Source organism: Indicator indicator, chromosome 13, assembly GCF_027791375.1.
Source record: "Indicator indicator isolate 239-I01 chromosome 13, UM_Iind_1.1, whole genome shotgun sequence".
Taxonomy (NCBI): Eukaryota; Metazoa; Chordata; class Aves; order Piciformes; family Indicatoridae; genus Indicator; species Indicator indicator.
Window position 1 is genome coordinate 7,130,985 of NC_072022.1, and position 21,098 is coordinate 7,152,082.

Consider the following 21,098-nt stretch of genomic DNA (forward strand, 5'->3'; position numbering starts at 1 on the left):
GCATTTCCCTGCTCAGTTTTCTCATTGTTCACTAGTGACAACTGGATTCACGTAGTTTTCAAACAAAAAGTCCTTCCAGAACACAGCTGTATAAGTAGCACTGACTGGAAAGTTCACGATCAGGAAGACATAACTTCAGATTTCCCAAATTATTAATGAAGTAATGACTGAAGAGTCATCAGTATTAAGGAGTACAGGCATACTACACCTATCATGGAGGTTCCAAACTCAGAGCATAAATCCAATGTAATGGTCACTTAATGGTACATTTGACAAACAAGTTTATAAATTTTTGACTAAGCAAAATGCACACATCTGTTTATTAAACATTTCAGTCATTAAACCCCCCTATGTCTATTGATCTTAATAATGCATGTTTTCTATGGAAATAAATATTTGATAAATTAAGGAAGCACGCAGAGCAGTGTTGAGCTAACAGTCTCAACAAGAGAAAGAAACCAGAGATTTCTAGATCATACCTCTACACTTGGGCTAAGGCTGCTTGGCAGTGTTTCTGATGTCACTGTTGTGCTTGGAAGGCTGGAGAAGTCCCAAGTATTCACAGGCTGTATCGGTTCAGATGGCTCAGAGTGATCAATGCATTTTGGATTGTCCAGTAAGGTCACTTCATAAAACTCTTGAATATCTAAAGATGGGAAAAAAATGCGAAGTCAGGCTTTATATTTACATTCCAATTTTAACAACATCTTCCTTCTGCAAAACAGACCAGATATCGACTTATTTTAGCTACGTATTAGAGAAGAACCTATATGACCAAGCACACATGAACCTCCCCACAGCATACACAACTCACTCTCTACACCCCCTATCTCAGGGCCTATTTCTCCACTTGATTTGGACTTCTGCCACTGACCCTGGGAGAATGGAACAGCAGAAGCACAGAGAACAGCAGCAGCAATATAGTGGAAGCAATGGGTGACTGTGCTTCAAGTTGTAATTGACAGAAATTTCAGCATCAGTGTAGCCTTTGGATACCTGAAATCTGCTGTTCAAGGACAGTAATGCAAGGTCCTTTCTTGTGGTATATGCTTCAATTAAATGACCACAGAAATATAAGTGTACTGATGAAATCAGTAAGAGAGAAGCTGCATGAAGTTCAGAAAACGGAGATTGCTCATCGCTTGATAGTTCAGTCTAAGTAACAGACATAGGATGAAACTTTTAACAGTATGAGTTAAACAGCTTTTTCTATAACCATGAAGACTCGAGTGGAAACTCCTGGGGAATAAGAACCTGGCTGCATTACTTGTTTTTTTTTTTTTTTTACATCCTATTCAGAGCACGAAGCACCAATAAAAACACAATCTAAAGAAGTACTTCATAGGTGTTTCTGTTAAGAATAAGCACATGAAACTTGCTACTACAAGTCTAATCACATCCATAAACCCATTAAAAAAAAAAATCTGAAAAGGTATAGGCTAATGAAAGGGCAGACAAATGAAGAAGTCATCTTTGTAAAGCTTTTAGCTTCTTCTTCAAAGAAAAAATTTGCTAAACAGGAGTTAAACTCATGTTTTTAATTACATCAACTTCAAGAATGGCAAACATACAGAAAGGGTTAGTCCAAGAAGTAAATATGACCCAGCCATGATTAAGGACTAATCTGCAGTCTTGTAGCTCTTCAGCAGCTGCCCAGAGTCAGTTGCAGAGCCACAACAATTAATTCCTTTATAGAGCTGCACCACAAAAGAAAGACCATGCAAGTAAGACAAGTCTTACTGTTGCTGATGTTCCAGTCTTAGGGTTTTTTTAATATGGACACTGCACTCCTGCTCTCCGCCAGTTCGGAAAACGGGAATTCTCAAATTCCATTTGCATCTTTTCTCTGAGCAAGAGTCAAATTCATAGCACTGTTTACATTAATTTTTAAAGTTATACTTGCTCTTAGCACTGCTGATTGGAAAAAATAGCAGTGAGGGTTGCAGAAGATGTTGAGTGACCTAGATATACAGGAGCAAAGCAAATTGCCTTTAAATCTATCTCCCACATTAGCTCCCTCAGTTGCAGAGTTGTCTTGTAGGTGCATTAACATTAATACATCAATCAAGCACACCAAGTAAAGATTCCCCCCACAACCCTAGACGGTACTTTGTATATTAAAATAGGCAGTGGTTTAAGTTGATTCTACAGCTGCAATGCACAGCAACCAAGCCAAGGAAGATCACTACATTATTTATGGGAAGGGGTTATTTGTGCAACTGTTTCACAAGAGAAATCTAGGACACCCATTCTCAATTCTGCTACCATTCTTTTTAGTCTCTGCTAGCAGAAGTAGCCATTTGTTTATATTACAGAAAGGCTTGTTTCAAAACAATATTATTTCTCCCATAAATCTTCTTCACTTCTCTATGAAGGACACAACAGACTTAGTAGTGAAAGATGTCAGAAATAGATACATCACTTAATACAGAGATTAGTCTCCATATATCCTGAACTTGCTCCAAGTCCACCAAAGAAAGGTTTCTAGGAACTTGGGGTCCATATATCATAATGTCTACTTGCCACACGCATACACCCAATAGAAAAAAAAAAAAAAAAACACCACCCCACATTTGTTTATATCTTTACTATTCAGACTGTAAACATCAAGTCCTTATGAGTACAAGGAAGTAGACTATGCACCTTGAATATATCAGATCTACAAGAATGTGTGCGGGACATACACCCTTTTTTAAGCCAGAAGCTCAGACTACACTAAATTTGACCTAAAAAATTTCTTCTTCTGATCTACTGCTATATATCAGCTCAGAAAAATATTTTATCCCATAAAAACACTTAAATATCTAATGAAGTCATACCAATTACATTAATCAGCATATGAAAAGGGTTAATATTTTCCAAATTCTTACAAGTAGTAGGTAGTAAAATACTAATTATATTTTTTAGTAATAGTTAGATTCCCTCTTCAAACTCAATGTGCTTCTTCTGTATCCCAGTCTCTTCCTCCCATATTAATTCTGAGACAGACTACATCTCAAACTAAGTTACAGAAAAATAATTCAAATCTGATATCACACAAGACTGAAAGAAAACACAGATGGGGAACACTTCTAACTAGAGGGGGAATATTAAAAGAACAGCTGACTGACAAAAAATAGGAGCACGAAGTTTCAGGAAAGCCAAAGTGACAAGAAGTGATGAATCGTAGGCAACACAGAAAATCATCCTGGAATTATTTCAGCTTGTAAGTAAAAACAGATTAAGCAGCCAAATCAGCAATATGTTTGATGGCTACAAGAATAAAAATATACACAAAGCAAGTGGCAGACCATCAGTTCTGAAAAGTAGGACTCTTTAACACATGACAATTATTTTTATTCATGTATTAGTAATTGAAAAGCTAAGCAGTGGTGAAGAAGAGTATTTTCTCAGTCTTCAGTACAGGAAATGTTGACCAACTACAAGCAGTTTGCTGGTGTATTATTTTTTTCCCTTCCTGTATTCTCCAGCCACCTTAGTTTTGCTCTTTGAACAGGCTCATTCACCAGCAATGTGATATTCTAGATGCTAAAACTGTTCACTCTTCAAAGACACAGGAAAGAGCTATCAGCCAGATACAAATTGAAAATGAAATCAACTTCACAAGGGAATTTCAGGTTCACTAAAAACCACAACAGTGATTAAAAGAACAGCAGAACTGCAAAAGCAAACATATTCTTACATCTTCTAAATTAAGTGTATTTGATGGCACTTCAAGAGCCATCAAATTCTGTCCAGAGGATCTGCCTCTGAGGACAAGGATTCCAACCAGTAACATGACACCATTCCTTCAGATAGATTTCTTCCCTGCACCTTCAGAATCAGACATAAGGCCTCTGTTTGCCACTTCTGCTGGCATTTGGAGTGTCTGATACTTTTTGCTCAACAGAGAACACACTTGTAATCAGCATAACTGAAGAGCAGTGCACATTCCATAAATCTCAATGTCAAGCCAAGCTCTCTTCATCCTTCTTCCCCACAGAAAGGAACACAATTTTGCTATAGTCAGCTACCAAAATAATTTGCACTCGCTTCGGCATGAACCTTTTGATAACTGTAACTCTGCAAGTCAAAGGGATACCTAGGGATACCTATTGTTCCATTTTCTTAAGGGAATGGTGTAACCCCATAAACGAGGTATTGACATTGCTTCTAACAGGCCACAGAGCTTATGTGAAGCCAACAATCAGGCCTCTGGACTTGTCTTGCCTGGAGCTTTGCTTTAGCTTGTCCAATTCTAACAGTAATTATCAGTGAGGAGGAAGAAACCATCAACACTGTACACCTCCACAGGAAGCATTCCCTGTACCATGCCATCCCCCAGTCCCCATTCTTCCCTGCCCACATTTTAATGTTTTGGCTTTATAACAACTATTAAGCAACTCACTGTAATTTTTTTACAATGTTCTTCTTTAAGTGTCTCTCTAAAGCTTTTCGTCTAAATTTGGACCTTTAATGTACAGAGGACATCACTAAAATTTCATTAGCATTTACTATTTATACACCTGAAAGGAGGTTGTAGCAAGGTGGGGTAACAAACGATAAGATGAGGAAACAGCCTCAAGCTGTGCCCAGGGAAGGTTTATATTGGATATTTGGAAAAACTTCTTCCCTGGAAAGGTTGTCAAATATTCAGAGAGGCTGCCCAGGAAAGCAGCTGAATCATCATCCCTGAAGGTATTTAGAAGACATGTAGATGTGTGCAGTGACGTAGTTTAGTGGCAGAGTAGGCAGTGCTGGGTTAATGGTGGGACTCTTGAAGGTCCTTTTCCATTTAAATTATTGATTTGATGATATTTTGGAAAAAAAAAGAAAAGAAAAAGTGGAGGGGGAAAGGCAGTTCTTTGATGATCACTATAACAAACTGTTTCAGGCTTTTTATACTTTAAGTATCCAGACCACTTCTGGGTTATAGGTGTTTTTCCTTAAGTAAATGGCAAGAAATTCTACACAAGCTTAACATTTCGTGAACTATAACGCTGACACTTTGTCATGGATTGAGTTGGATCTGCTGCTGATATTCAACACCATGCTGCCATCATGCCAGCTTCAAAATGAAAGTGCTAGCTGGAGCAAAGTACCATGGGGCTTGAAGTTCAGATTGTAGTATAAGAGGCTTCCTGTTCCAGTTGCTGCTTCTGGTTTCCAGGTTTTGGGGTGTTGGTCTTTCCAGTGGGCTAGCTTCTGTGTGCTTGGGTTGGAGAAAACTGTTTTATTGCTGGCTTCTGCATCTGCAACAGGCTAAGGTAACTGTGCATTGTATGATCTCGTTATAGTCCTTATCTCAGCCCAGAGGTTTTTTGTGTTACTTATTTTTTTTTTGGGGGGGGGGGGGGCGTTAAGGGGGCTTGTGAGAGCAAACCCTGTTAATACAGGACACATTTTCACTACAACAGACTGCACTGGACACTGTGCATCTCAAACAGTCAGCTGTTGCCCTTGCACCATACACTGCTGCGATGATACACACAAAGTTAACAAACACATTTGTATATGCTGTATTAATTGTATCCTCATTTGAAGATTTTCAGTTTCAATGTGTTTAACAGCTTTGTGCACAAACAAGCATTAATTGAAGAAGTTTGTTTTCTGCTTGCTCATTTTATTATAAACTCTAAATTCATATGTTGCATTCTAAAATGAAAGAGGAAAGGTCACCTCCTTCAACCTGCTGGCAATACTTCACCTAATGCAACCCAGGGTATTACTTGCTGCTTTTGCCACAAGGGCACACTGCTTTCTCATGTTCAGCTTGCTGCTGGACTTGATCTCAGAGGTCTATTCCAGCCTCAATAATTCTGTGATTCTGTGACCCCGAAGTGCTTTTCTGCCAAGCTGCTTTCCAGCTGGGTGGCACACAGCATACATTGGTACACATAGGAGCTGGACTTTGCACTTCTCCTTGTTGAACTCCATAACGTTCCTGCCAGCCCATTTCTTCAGCCTGTCAAGGTTCCTTTGTAGGGCATACCCCAGCTTTTATGTGCTCCAGCTATATAGTTAATTCTGCGTGGGCATCAATGAGGTATTCCTTCCTGATATACATTCAGCAGCAGAACAAACCTATTTCAGCAAGTCAGAAATCGACTGGATACATTTCCAACATACGGACTTCACCGCACAAAGCATTTCAATAACAGCTTTGTTCACCTTTCAGTGCAACCACGCTCCCTCAGGCTTGCAAAGCAGCCAAGGAGCTTATGAATTCTTTCAGAAATTCACTTATTTCAGTTGAGTATTTCATTTGAAGATGCATCCATGTAAACAACTTCTTTGTCATTTCTCATTGATCTGCCTCTTCTCAGACATTCACTCATCCAAATACAGCACATGCAAATGCTTGTTTCTTACAAATATGGGTATGGTCACAAACAAACAGGTCTGCTAAGAATTGGAGTACCTGTTGTTCAGGAAGAGGTGTCATCCTATGACAAAGTACTTGTCTAATTTGGCTGGGGGTGGGGAGTACGGGAGAAGATATCTTTCTTTCTTAAGGTTTCCTGCCAAAGCACCTGAATGACTGAAAACTTAAGTCTGGAAACTACTAGAAAGGAGAACAAAGGTCAACATGTTATTTCAGTTCAGGGTACTTTGAGATGTATGTCATCTGCAGAGAGGAGACAGTCCAGAAGGTTCCTAGAGTGCATGGATGACAACTTCCTGATGCAGCTCTTAGGTGAACCTACCAGCTTGATCTGCTGTTCTCAAATAGAGAAGGGCTGGTGGGAGATGTGATGGTTGGAGGCTGTCTAGGGTGCAGCGACCATGAGACAGTGGAGTTTTCAATATGCAGGGAAATAGGGAGGAGCAGTAACAGAACCCTCACTTTGGACTTTTGGAGGGCAAACTTCAGGTTGTTCAGGCAACTTATTCAGAAAGTTCCCTGGGTAACAGCCCTTAAGAACAAAGGGGTCCAGGATGGTTGGACCTACTTCAAACAGGAGCTCCTAAAGGCACAGGAACTGGCAGTTCCCACATGCTGTAAGACGAGCCGGCGGGGAAGACGACCGGCCTGGATGAGCAAGGAGCTCCTGAAGGATTTAAGGGAAAAAAAAAGAGGGTTTATCGCCTTTGGAAAGGGGGGGAGGCAACTAGTGATATGTTTAAGGATGTTGTTAGATCATGTAGAAGAAAAAATAGAGAGGTGAAAGCACAGTTAGAAATTAAACTGGCCGCTTCTGTGAAAGACAACAAAAAGCATTTTTATAAATATATTAATGCTAAAAAGAGGGGCAAGAGGAACCTCCACTCTTTACTGGACATGGAGGGTAACATTGTAACTAAGGATGAGGAGAAGGCTGAGATTCTAAATACCTTCTTTGCCTCCATTTTCAACAGTAAGGCAGGAGGACTTCAGGATAACTGGCCTCCTGAGCTGGTCGATGGGGTCAAGGAGCAGTGTTGTACTCCTGAAATCCATGTGGAATTAGTTCGAGACTTGTTGAGTCACTTGGATATTCACAAGTCCATGGGACCTGATGGGATTCATCCTAGGGTGCTGAAAGAGCTGGCAGATGAGCTGGCCAAGCCTCTCTCCATCATTTTCCACCAGTCCTGGCTCACTGGAGAGGTCCCAGAAGACTGGAAACTGGCCAATGTGACACCCATCCACAAGAAGGGACACACAGAAGAACCTGGGAACTACAGGCCTGTCAGCCTGACCTCAGTGCCAGGGAAAATCATGGAGCAGATTGTCTTGGGGGCAATCACTGAGCACCTGAAGGATGGCCAAGGAATCAGGCCCAGCCAACATGGATTTAGGAAGGGCAGGTCCTGCCTCACCAACCTGATCTCCTTCTATGATCAGGTGACTGCCTGGTGGACGTGGGAAAGGCTGTGGATGTAGTCTACCTGGACTTCAGCAAGGCCTTTGACACTGTCCCCCACAGCAAACTCCTGGCCAAGCTGTCAGCCTGTGGCTTGGACAGCAGCACTCTGCACTGGGTTAGGAACTGGCTGGAGGGCCGAGCCCAGAGGGTGGTGGTGAATGGTGCCACATCCAGCTGGCAGCCTGTCACTAGTGGTGTCCCCCAGGGATCAGTGCTGGGCCCCATCCTGTTCAATATCTTTATTGATGATCTGGATGAGGGGATTGAGTCCATCATCAGTAAATTTGCAGATGACACCAAGCTGGGAGCAGGTGTTGATCTGTTAGAAGGTAGAAGGGCTCTGCAGAGGGACCTTGACAGGCTGGACAGATGGGCAGAGTCCAACAGGATGGCATTCAACAAGTCCAAGTGCCGGGTGCTGCACTTCGGCCACAACAACCCCATGCAGAGCTACAGGCTGGGGTCAGAGTGGCTGGAGAGCAGCCAGGCAGAAAGGGACCTGGGGGTACTGGTTGACAGCCACCTGAACATGAGCCAGCAGTGTGCCCAGGTGGCCAAGAGAGCCAATGGCATCCTGGCCTGCATCAGGAATAGTGTGGCCAGCAGGAGCAGGGAGGTCATTGTACCCCTGTACACAGCACTGGTTAGGCCACACCTTGAGTGCTGTGTCCAGTTCTGGGCCCCTCAGTTTAGGAAAGATGTTGAATTGATGGAGCATGTCCAGAGAAGGGCAACGAGGCTGGGGAGAGGCCTTGAGCACAAGCCCTATGAGGAGAGGCTGAGGGAGCTGGGACTGTTTAGCCTGGAGAAGAGGAGGCTCAGGGGTGACCTCATTGCTGTCTACAACCACCTGAAGGGAGGTTGTAGCCAGGAGGGGGTTGGTCTCTTCTTCCAGGCAACCAGCACCATAACAAGAGGACACAGTCTCAAGCTGCACCAGGGGAGCTTTAGGCTGGAGGTGAGGAGAAAGTTCTTCACAGAGAGAGTGGTTGGCCATTGGAATGTGCTGCCCAGGGAGGTGGTGGAGTCACCATCCCTGGAGGTGTTCAAGAGGGGATTGGACATGGCACTTGGTGCCATGGTTTAGATAGTCATGGGGTTTAGGGTGACACGTTGGACTCGATGATCTTTGAGGTCTCTTCCAGCCTTCTTGATTCTATGATCTGCCAAATTCTTAGCAGCCCTACACAATGAAGGTATAGACAAAAGGTAAGTAGAGTCACAACCACTGTTCGAACAGGCAAGAGGATGTCAGTGCTAAAGACTTTCATTTTTCAGTTATAAAGCAACTCTTAATTCCAAGGAAGACTCAACCCTGCATGCTTATTTAACCTTCTACATCAAGGTAAGAACATCCATTACAGACTGAAGGAGTTGGGGCTGTTCAGTCTGGAGAAGAGAAAGCTCCGAGGTGACCTTATTGTGGCCTTTCAATATCTGAAGGGGGCCTACAAGAAAGCTGGGGAGGGACTTTTTAGGCTATCAGGTAGTGACAGGACTGGGGGAATGGAATAAAGTTGGAAGTGGGGAGATTCAGGCTGGACGTGAGGAAGAAGTTCTTCCCCATGAGAGTGATGAGAGCCTGGAATGGGTTGCTCAAGGAGGTGGTGGAAGCCTCATCCCTGGAGGTGTTTAAGGCCAGGCTGGATGAGGCTCTGGCCAGCCTGATCTAGTGTGAGGTGTCCCTGCCCATGGCAGGGGGGTTGGAACTGGATGATCCTTGTGGTCCCTTCCAACCCTGACTGATTCTATGATTAAACACAAGTAAACCAAGAACTGAAAAGTATCTATGATCAATAGGAAAATACACAAAGAAATGCCTCATGTCCATTTACCAAGACAATGACAGAGTCAACTAACCATTCTCTTTGTGTATTCAGCGGTTGTGCCTCTGGTCAAAAAATAAATGTTTGCATTCATACTCTGAGAAGTGAAAAATCAGCCTCATCACAACCCATGTAAAGCCCTTTTCAGGGTTGGCTGGTTTTGTTGTTTGGCTGTGGATTTTTTTCTTTAAACATCTAACTTGTGTACTATCAAGACTTCTTAAAAATTAGAGTTGCAGGGTGTAGTACAACTTTATCACCACACATTCTGTTCTACAAGATCCCTTGCTACAAGCTGCAGCATCCAACTACTCAGCCTTTCTGCTTGCTTCAGTATCTCTGTCCTACACCCTTTAAACCTTCCTTCTGTGCATAACAACTCAAATTCCAGGAGATGCTATTTTTCCACTGCTAACACAAATGGTCATTGATTTGCAGCCAGCTGAAACCACCCTCATCTAACCTCAGATCTACTTGTTTGCTTTTATTCCTGCTTTTTACAGTCAGACATATTCAGCTCCTTGCCAGCCTGTCCTCTAACTGTTCATTCATGTTTTCCTCTTTGCTTACTTATCACTCCTTTACCATATCCTCATGATGTCTCAGCAATTTTCCTTCAGAAAACCAATGAGACTCCTCCTTTAAGTTCAGAACTAAGGTAGGAAAACCTTAAAACTAAGTTGCCACCGTAGCTAAAAAAGTAGCATAATATATCTTCTCCTGTCCAAACTTTTCAATTTAATACCACTTTTTGCAAACATGGTCATTAACCCAAACCCAAAAAATCCAAACACAAACTAGAAATGAACTCCTGGTTATTCACGCACTCCAAATGCCCCAATCCCAGGATTGAAGGGGTTTCTTTCCAGACAAATGCCTTAAAAAACAAACAGAAAAAAAAAGTATTTTTGGGATGAGTTCACTCAACACTCCAAGCTGAGTTTTCATACAGGTGTATAAATCTTAGAGGATACAGCACAAACATTCATTTCTTCTATAAAAAATAAGCTCATAGATTCCAAAATACTTGTCTGACATTGGTGGCAACACATGGGTGACACCACATACTAGGATCTCCACACAAGTTTCTGAAAACAAGACTTGAATTTGCAGTGCTCTTACAATTTTATGACAGCTTTCCTTTACTGCACCTCTGTTGTAGGCTGACAGAGCATTACAAGCCAAAATAACTCAGCTTTTTTGAGGGTATGGAAAGATATTCACACATGACAAGATTCCTATAAAAGCCTTACCAAAGACATCTAGAGCCTCATCTCATTTGGAGAAGAAACATGGAGCTAAGGAGGTTATTCCAGTGTCAGCCCTACACTTTCTGTGGTCCTTAAACATTCTTGCAAATTTGGCCTAGTTACATCTCAGTAAGCCATCTGTGCAAAGAGACTCCTAGTCAGCTGCCAGAGTTCAGTTTCTTTGAAGATTCATTCCACCTACACCAAAACAAGCACCATCCACACAAATACAAGCAGCTGGAATCACAGGAGGCACGTGGCACTCCAGCTGCAGAGCTGAACGAGATGTTCTGCCCTTGCTGCTGGGATCACCACGGAAGCAGGACTAAGATTAAGACCAAACATCCTCTCTCACACATGTACCCAAGCACTGAAGCAAATGTTGAGGGAGAACAGGACCAAAGTTAGGTACACAGCAGCACTGGGGGAGACAGGCATCAGAGCTAGGAAAAACAGGTGAAAGAATACAGGAAATAAAGTAAAAGAAGACCAGGACAGACGATAAACTTCCCCAGAACCTGGAAACTACACCGATTATTCCTAACTGGAACTTTCTTTTTACCCCCTGGATGAACAGATTTATTGATAAACTTTTCTTGTCAATAGCCCCTTTTAATGGTAACTCTGTGAGGAGAATACTGTAATTGATAAAATTCTACAGTGCAGCTATTCAACACTGAACACACAGGCAGTATAATGACCACAAGGAAAATCTTTTGCCACAATACTATTTCTCTGCATACCAGGAGCTACTCAACTTACACCAGTCTTACTCACTATTTTAGGCAACCAAACCCAGCACTTAATACCAAAAATTCAATACACTGCACTGTCACACACATGTAAGATAGCACAAAGAAACACTTTAAAAAGCAATCATGCAACTCCAAAACTTCCTACACTACCAAACTACTCTACATTCCTACAAAGCAATCAGTAGTTCTTTTAAAAAGGAGGAGCAATTAGACTCTCTCACTCATTATTGGGTTCCTTGAAGAGGAAGACATGAAGTTCTTCCAAACACTGGGACATTCTGAAGAAATTACAAGCTGCACGGCAGAAGCATGCTATGACTGAGTTAACACCCCAGTCATTTGGTCACCAACTAAAATGTTGTTTTATCCTCCCTCCATCTGCATAAAGAAAAATACATTAAATGAATCAATACGTAACTACCTCTTAGCACACAACACTAGGTCAAATTTCTCTGAAATTGGCCAACTTCTGCGTAAGTTACTGGAGACCTTAATAGACATAAGGACCTTATCCAAAAAGCAAACACCTTAAAGTTGCAAGCATAATTTCTTGTGGATGTTTCAGCCTCAAATATGAGCAAAAATATTCTATTACAGAAGTTGCAATCTGGAGAAAAACAAAAATGCAGCAAGGGTAAGACTGCAATGTGAAAATTCCGTATGTAGCATCTCCAACAATTTCAGTAGTACCCAACATAAGATCAAATTCTCTCTAAACTTTCCTCTAATTAAAAATTAAATAAAACCAAACCAAAGCAATATTCACCTACTATCTAACCAGATCCTTGACTTGCTTGGATTCTTCAGTATTATTCAACTCAATCTGAAAGAACTTCTGCTGGGGTCTCAGTAACATTTAGAAGCTGGGAAGCAATTCACAAGTAGCCTTCCTCAAGCTTAACTGAAGAGCAGTCTTACACATATCCACAACTAAAATTCTCTACCAGGCCTGAGCTGATTTGAAAAGCTAACTGTGTCATCATGCCATATTAACTAACTGCACCAGTGAAATGAAAGTTGATACTGAATTTCCCCAAGAGCAAGAACTTCTGGTTTCAGTTAAAATTCTGCTTTATCAGTGCTAGCCAGCAAGTACAGAAAATATTTCTGTACTGACTAATTGAGAGGGAACTAAAAGAGAAAGAATGCCTACAGAGATGCTACACAGCTCAGAGAACTAGGGCCACATCCCATCTCAATAGGAATGTGGTCAGACCTCCAAATGGTACCACCTTTGAGGAGTGCTGACCCAATTCGGTCTTCTTCAGCTTAAAATCAAGCATTGCTTTTTAAATTCAGCTCACAAAGCTAGTGTGGAGAAAGCTGAGAAAGCTGCAGAGTATGTTTTCTATTCCCAGAAGTTTCAGCCCTGTTCAGACTGCTGATAAATCTGAACAAAGAGTTGACCTTAAACACAACCATCAGTTTTACAAACACTCAGATACAAGACTTCTGGTGTGTAAGAACATTAGCAGCATTCACAAAGCTCATGAATCCAAACTATGGTTAAAAAACCTTAATGATTACCAGAGGGAAGCTGGTCTTTGGTTCAGTAGGGATTACTGAGACCACTTTCTTTTTCTTCAGTATATCCCAAGCTGGATATTTAGACTTAGGAACAGCCTAATTCTAGAGGCAAGCCTTCATGCAAAAGAATCCAAATGAAATAAATTAGACTGTTTACAAATATGAAACTCAACATTTGGCCTCCCCTAGTCAAATTTGCCATTTTATGCCAAAAAGCCTTTCCATGAACAGCTATAAAATAATACACTAAAAAAAAAAAAAAGTTTAAAAAACACTTAAGACTGAGAAAACAAGAAGGAAGGCAAGAAAGAGCACAGCCAACTCCTTTGCCAGGGTATGTAGAGACTCTTTAAGAACTTCTTTTTTTCTGGCACCTGCAAATGAGAGTTAGTCATTGTCGGGAAAAGCAATATATAATTTTTAAAGTAATAAACTCTCATGTTTCTAGCTATAGCTAGTAATATTTTTCATGTTAGAAAACTTCTGATATGGCCAACTGCAGCATGCAACCCACTGAAAACAGACTTTAATCAGACAAAAAAGATTCTGTGTATAAACAGAAGCCTAGGTCACATATTTTTTCCTTCAGAAGAATCAGCACAGGAAAATGTTCTTTTGCTTGTGCTTTTAAGAAGATAAATATATCATATATCCATACTTTTCCCAGAACCTGAACCTCTTCAAAAAGTGCCTAAGCTAGAGGCTGAACTTATTTGCACAATTACTACCTCACTGTTTAAAGATAAATATCGAATTCTTTACTGAAGTCTACCCCACACTTCCATATATGAATCTGTCTTTAGTCTCTTAATAAACTGACTCACCTCACCAATTATCAGAGTATCACTGACAAGCTATTTTAACTACAACCAAGAAATCATAATCTAGAAAAGATACACAATTCTGAGATTCTAAATAGGAAATTTACTTAAAACTGACACTCTTCAAGATGACATTAATTACAAGCATTGACATTCATTTAATTAAAGTACTAATCATCGTTACGCTGGGCTGGTTGAAGCAACAGCGATGAGAAACATCACATCCAGAAGACAGAAAATAAAAAGTTGGGGTTTTTTTCACAAACTCTTTTATGGAAGTTACATTTGGGTACCAAATTTGCACTCATTTGTAGTTCTTAAAGTTATTTCACCTAAAATATCACACTGTTGTGATGCCAGTTTCATAAGACTGGTTGCTCACACTGACTAGTTACTGCTCTAATTCAAACCATTTAAAGTCTTAATTACATATTTAGGAACCAGGTCAAGTTTGTAGATTGCTCAACTAAAATTTTACAGATGGAATTAAAAGGAGAACATTTTTTAAAGCTCAAATTAGACAATACCACCACTTATTCTTCAGCATCTTTCCAGCTAAATGGAAATTCAGGGGGGAAAATTTAATTCCTTCATATTTATCTAGATATATGAAATATTGATAAAAATCTGTGTTTTTCAGAAGCATTTCATTTCCCCCACTATAATGCAAAAGATACATTTCTGTGCATACAGTAATGTCTATTTATTGCTTGAAAGAACAGCACTTATTGCCAAGTTAAAAATTGTACTAAAAAAGATACATGAAGTTGACAGCAGATCCTTACTGCAGCCTTCACAAACATTCTCACCTACTGTGGACAGGCAGGTCTTTGATATAGTGCAGTAACTTGGCAGAAACAGCAGAAAATAAGTGGATGAAGTTAATTTTCTTTTTTGGTGTTATTATATAAAACCCCAGAAACTAAAAGTAGCACCTCTTCTGGAAGAAGTAGCTACAGGAGAAAGAATTTGGTGGTGGAGCTTGTATCTTTCTGTCAGAACAGGACAGACTATTTCAGTTTGGAACACATCACAACTTCTCTAATAAGTCATGAAGGATTGTGAAATGCAGTATTCCAGGTAAGCCTAACCTGCAGCACAACTGAATACTCATCCAGCCTGCTCCCAGATATTCATGGGAAAAGGTCAGGCAGGAGCAGGCTCCAGGACTTCCGAGGAACCGCAGCCATTCTCCAAATCTCATCTTTTCTGGGAAGTCCCCCACTCTTCACCCCCATCATGCAGCAGTCACACCATAAAAAGACTTTTCCAGGAATACAACAGCCAGGTCATGAACAGTAACTCCCCGATGCATTTCCATGGAAGGGAGCAAGTTAGAGGAGAGACTCACACCGACAGTACAAATTGCTTGGAACATACTAGTCTTCTATGCTATCACCTTTCAGACAGGTTGGGAATGTGCACATACCCCAGGAATAAACAATCATAGTGAACCAGTAAACGCAAAGTTGATGAAAGACACGCAAGAAGCATGACACCCATTGTGTATGCACAGATGAACTTGACAAAAACTAGGATCACATGGTTGCAACCAGAAAACAACAGGCAACAACACATTCCTGTTTCCTGCTCTTGTAGAACGAAGCCAGCAGACATGAGGTTACCTGCTGCTTAAAGTTTACTAAGTGTAGAGTTATTAAAACAAAGAGGATATACAAGTGCATATGAGAAGAAACTATGTCTTACAGGTTAGAATACCAAAGACTAACAGATAAGTATCTTGTTCAATAAAAAGGAGAAAAGAGTGCTGTGTGGATCTTCATGACAGTTTAAATAACATACACACCCAGACCAAGAAAAATTGTAGTCAACACTGACAATACAAAGCACAACTGTACTACATTAAGCGTCTGATATAAAAGGCCAACATTCTGATCCGCCAGCGAGTGAATCCTGTTTATGTATGTCCCACAAAGATTAAGTTTAGCTTTTCGTCATGGAGTTGGTAAGCATCAACTGAATATTGAAAAGAAATCCATGGAGTTCCGTCCTGTAAGTAAAGGATTTCTGTAGCTGACCTATTTTCACATGAAATAAATGCTCCAGAAGAAAACATTCCACATGGAGAAATACACACTTGTATTTCTCTCCCTGTGTTTCTAACTCAACATAGACTCAAAGAAGCTGTGGGACTATGAAGACCTACACCTGTATGATACTAACCATGCAGTAACCAAATAACAAATTAGTTACAGTGTTTGAGTACAATTCAGACTTGGGTTACTTTGTTAAAAGACAAGGATACAGAACTCTTCAAGGTAAACAAACAAAATCCTTTCATTCATTATCTGTCTTAAAGATAGCAACAATCAATCAAGGAGAAACCACATCTCACCGCTTCCCTACGAAAGTTTCTAAATGAAGTTTGGTTTCTGCATGTTGTACTTATGCTCAACTTTTTTCCAAACAGATATGCAGAAAATCACATGTAAGTAGCTCACCAAGACACATGGGGACTTGTAAAGTGAAACACTACAAATACTGTAAAAATTAGTAGTGTTTTTACTACACTTCATTATGCAAACAAAGGAGAAAATAAATCACTGCAGTAATCCCTGAAGCATTAACTCTTCTCGTTAACTCTGCACTTCAGATATACACTGTTTTCAAAGATTCTTCAGCAGAATTACTTGTCTGAATCCTACCTTAGATTAAAACCATTTCAACTGATTTGTTAACCGGTTCCACACAGATTTAAAAAAAAAATTACTCCATATAAATTGTTCAGGTGAATAAAAGATATAAGGAAAAAGAGTCTAAGGTAATCTACAACAGCATGTCACAGAAAAAAGAACTGCAGCAGTTTTAAGCAGTCTAGGCCAGTCAAATGCCTCAAAGTACAAGAAACAAGTAAGCTGTTGATCTGTAAGAGCACACGTGTTACTATGGAAAACAAAAACACAACAAGCACATGGCTTTTAACAAAAGCACAACATCTTTTCTTCTTGACACTTCAAGTGACAGCATAAGTAAGAACCGACCGCCTTAAGCACAATGCAAAAATCAGCCCTCACCTATCAAAGCCTGGAAAAGGTTGCTTTGGAAGATGCTGATGACACGCTCTATGGAGTTTCGCAGCTGCCGGTCCTCCGCCTGGCTCAGCTTCGAGCGGTATTCCTCCAGGAGGCGCAGGGCTCGCTGGGTATCTGCAAGCGGAGACCAGACACACCGGTGACCCTGGCGCACCGGGTAGGAGCACCGGGGATGCACACGCCGGGCACGCAACAAGCCTCCGCGACCGGGACCGCCCCAGCCCATCCCGGCAGCTTCTTTGTTCGCATCTGGGAGAACACGGGCAAGACCGTGCCCCTCGGCGAGCTCGCACTGCCCGCAGCCCACGGACCGGCGGGTCCCGGCAGCTGCTCCTGCTCGCCTGTGCAGCCGCAGACCCCCACAGCAACTGTCAGACAGCGACTGCAGCAGCTGCCGAGGCTCCCCAGCTCGCGGTGCTCACCTTGCTTCCTGACGGGCATGGCGCTCCGGGGCCGCGGCACTTTGCCTTACAAACTTTGAACCCGACTACGGGCGGTGCGGCGGGGGCGGCGGCGCGGCTCCCCCTGCCGGCCGGGCGTGGGGGGACGGCGGCCGCCCCGCCTGACCGACCCACCCGCACCCCACCGGCCGGCCAGCGAGCGAGCGGCTTCGCTCGGGGCTCCCGCCGCGGCACCTTCGTGAGAGACGGGACAAGACGAGAAGAGCCGGACAGCGCGGCGCAGTGCACCGCGACAGGTCAGGTCAGGCCAGGCCGGGCCGGTACGGGGGCAGGCGGAGCAGACACAGTCACGCCACTCGCCACCTCCCGCTTCCACTGCTCGGAAATTCCAAACTTTCCAGCCAAAATGGCGGCCTGGAGGCTGTGGGGAGCGCGGCCCCCCCCCCCACGTGACCGGGCCCGGCGGCCGCCCAATCAGGGCTCGGCTCGGCTCGGGGCCGGTACCTAGTCGGCGGGGCGGGGGGGAGGAGGCAAGGTGAGCGCTCGTCGCCCGCCTTAAAGGGGCCGGCGCGCAGCCGCCTGACTCCGCCCACGCCCGGCGGTCCCGGGAGCCGACTCACTTTCCCAGCCCTTCGGGACGGCTGAATGGTGCCGCTGTACGCTAGCGGGCCCGGCCTGGGCCGCTGGAAGACAAACCTCCTTTCTCACCTCCTTCTTCGTTCCTCTCTTCCACCGGCGATGGGGCTTCACAGGCGGGAACAGAACGGGGCTCATTCCGCCGATGAAACTCGCTCGCGAACGGCCCCGGCGCTGATGGCCACCGCCCCGCGGCGGGCATGAGGCTCTTTCGCGGTCCCGAGCGCACCGCTGGTGCCGGCCGCCGTGTGCTCTGGCAGGGCGGGACAGCTACAGGTGTGCAGCCGAAGTTGCTTGGCAGTGCCGGCGATATCTCTTTAACGACGGTTTGCTGAATATGTCTGCAACTGGCAGGAGGTAGTGGGCAAGAATGGAGTGTGGGCAGGAATAGATCAACTCCTGATGTGCTGCCTACTGTAAAATTTTGCGTACAGAGATGGCCCTTGCTCCAAAAAGTCGGAAATCTAATTACATGACAAGAGGCCAAGGGACAGGCAGGGGAACAGCGACACCTGACAGGCCTTGCCTTTGCAATACGTGGAACGCTAGCACCCACCTGTTGCTTTTATCTTTCAGTCATCCTGTTGAAGAACAGCATGAGGGGAGGAAGAGCTTGTCTGAAGGAGCATAAAGAAAGAGCTTTTCTGGAACTAACAGAGGGCATAAGGTTAACATAAGGACATGAGAGAAAGCATGAAAAGCCTGGTTTACATGAAAATTTACAAAATAGGTGCATAGGCTAACCTCAGGGAAACAGGATTAGGAAATCACAAAATCATGAAAGCTACTTCCTTGAAATTGGCATGGAAATGGTAATAAACTGCCTTCAAATGCAATACAAACAGTGTGCATTTTTGCATCATAGCAAAGAGGAGACAGCATTGAAAATGGGGACCTGGGGAGAAACATGCATGAGGTACATATCTTTGAAACGTATTCCAGATGCTCATTGAAAGGAAAATTTATATTAAACCTAGTGAATTTAGGGCTAACTCAAATACTTGTGCAGAGGGGAAATGTCACTTATTTCTCCATCAGCTTGACAATCACCCAGGCACTCGGATGTGAAACACTTCAAACCTTATGTGCATATCAGAAGCAGAGACTGAAAAGTTCAAAGCAAATCCTGCTGATGTGTTTTATTTGATCCAAGTTCACACCTCCATTTACACTTTTTTGATTTAGACAGAACTGCAAAGGTACAAGACCTTACCCCAGGTACTTAAAAAGAATCTTTTCAGCAATTCTTGCAAATCTGAAGTATGAAAAACAACTAGATGTGGCTGTAGCAAAGCCCTAATCTTAGAGGAAACCTGCAGTGCACAAACCTAACCCAGATCTGCAAGAGGCCACTCTCCCTCTCCCCTCCTCCCCACTACTCCTATGTTTTGTACTTAGATTTACACCAGGACTTTCTCCTCCTCCCACAGCTATGTAGTGTGAGGTTGTTCACATAGCTCACTGAAAAAAAACCCACAGAATATATGTTTAGTGCTAACTGGCTCACATTTTGCTTTTTTATACTTTCTAGTTGTATTTTTACACTTACAGAGTGTTGGCACTAACCAGTGGTACCAACTCATATATTTTGAAATGGAGGGATGTTGGCAGAAGAGCCTCCATCATCTGGTCTCTTCAGTTTTCACTGTTTACAACAGCAATAAATGTACTCTAAAGGGGCCATAGTCCTCTTGATGTCAGAGGAATGTATATACAGAAGAAGAACAGCTTAAATTTAGCTAGCAGAAAGGAGAGAGAAACCACTGCAGTGGTTAGGCTGGTTTTCCTGACAAATATGTATTACAAAGCAAAATAAAGTAAAATATTCTTTCCTCCCCCCCCATTAAAAGAGACAGCATAAATAAACTGCCTTTCATAAACAGAATTTGATGTTTCCAAGGTTTTAGTTTAAATAAAAGATAATCCCATTATGTACGGTCATTGTGCTGGGAATAGGGAAATAATCCCATATATAACACCCTGGGACAGCATTTCTCACTTGCTGCTAATGCTCCAGGAAAACAAAACAAAGAACAAACAAAACAAAACAAAACAAAAAAAAAACCCAAACCATCAAAGAGTGGGTCAGGATGAGAGATCAGCAAGCCAGGAAGCAATTAGGTGAGCGGTGTTGGTTCCCAGCACTTCTGTTTCAGTTCTAGGAGTATTTTTGTGGATTCAAAGTGGTTGAATCAGAAAGCACAGTACTAAAATCCACTATATAAAGTGAGTTTTAAATTCCAGCACATATAAGAAAATATCCCATGAATGGAAAATGGCATTTTTTGCTAGTACATTGCAGTAAAAGTCAGTGTTGCAAAACTCTCCTGTATAACACATTGGCTTTTTCAGGCTCCAGTTTTCAGGAAATTATGTAGTTCCCTTGGAGGAGGGGAAATCTGGGTATGAACCAGAGCATCATTTGTGCCACAGCTTAAGCAATATCATCAAGTCAAACCGTTACAGGCAGCATGCAGGAAGGTTTGTGCTTAAATTGTGACTGGTGTGGTGAGCATACAGGTCAGCATTATGCTGAACACCACATGTCCTGGCTGTGCTCTAGAATGACCCTTGGCATAGGGACTCTTGAGCGATTCTACAAAGCAGCAGCCTGTAGCCATTGTAGCCCTCTTGGCCCCAAAAGCAGCTGAGGATATGACTGATGGCCTCCTCTCCCTGCCTTCAGATCTCGCTGTTACAATCCCTTCTTTTGCAGCCACGGCCAGCAACCTGCATGGGACTCTGTCTGGGACCATCTGGGAGGGGCATGCAGCTTGCTACAGTGCATGTGTTGCTCTGCCTGTTGAAGGACATGGTGCTCAGGGGGATGTGTGTATGGCAGCAGGCAGCTTTTGGCAGCAAGGAGGCCAGCATAGAACAAGCCTGTTGCCCAGATGTGGAGAAACTCACTTAACAGTCCCCTGGCCCCTGCTGCTTGTGCACACAAGGAAAAGGAGGTCCTGTGTGAGAGGCTAACAAACTCAGTTTACAAACCCATAG

The 21,098-nt window shown here is 42.8% G+C and overlaps 1 protein-coding gene across 13 annotated transcripts in view; it reads right to left on the reverse strand.

Moving 5' to 3' along the window:
- The window catches only part of DLG1 (discs large MAGUK scaffold protein 1), a 156,029-nt gene extending 138,527 nt beyond the window's left edge, over positions 1 to 17,502 (reverse strand). For all 13 annotated transcript variants that reach the window (XM_054385855.1, XM_054385857.1, XM_054385852.1 and 10 more), the window contains exons 1-3: positions 17,484 to 17,502; positions 17,044 to 17,175; positions 480 to 646 (exon numbers count right to left, since the gene is read on the reverse strand). In XM_054385855.1, coding sequence (XP_054241830.1) covers positions 480 to 646; positions 17,044 to 17,175; positions 17,484 to 17,502 — 318 coding nt within the window. The remainder of the gene's footprint in view (positions 1 to 479; positions 647 to 17,043; positions 17,176 to 17,483) is intronic.
- Positions 17,503 to 21,098: the final 3,596 nt, after the last annotated feature.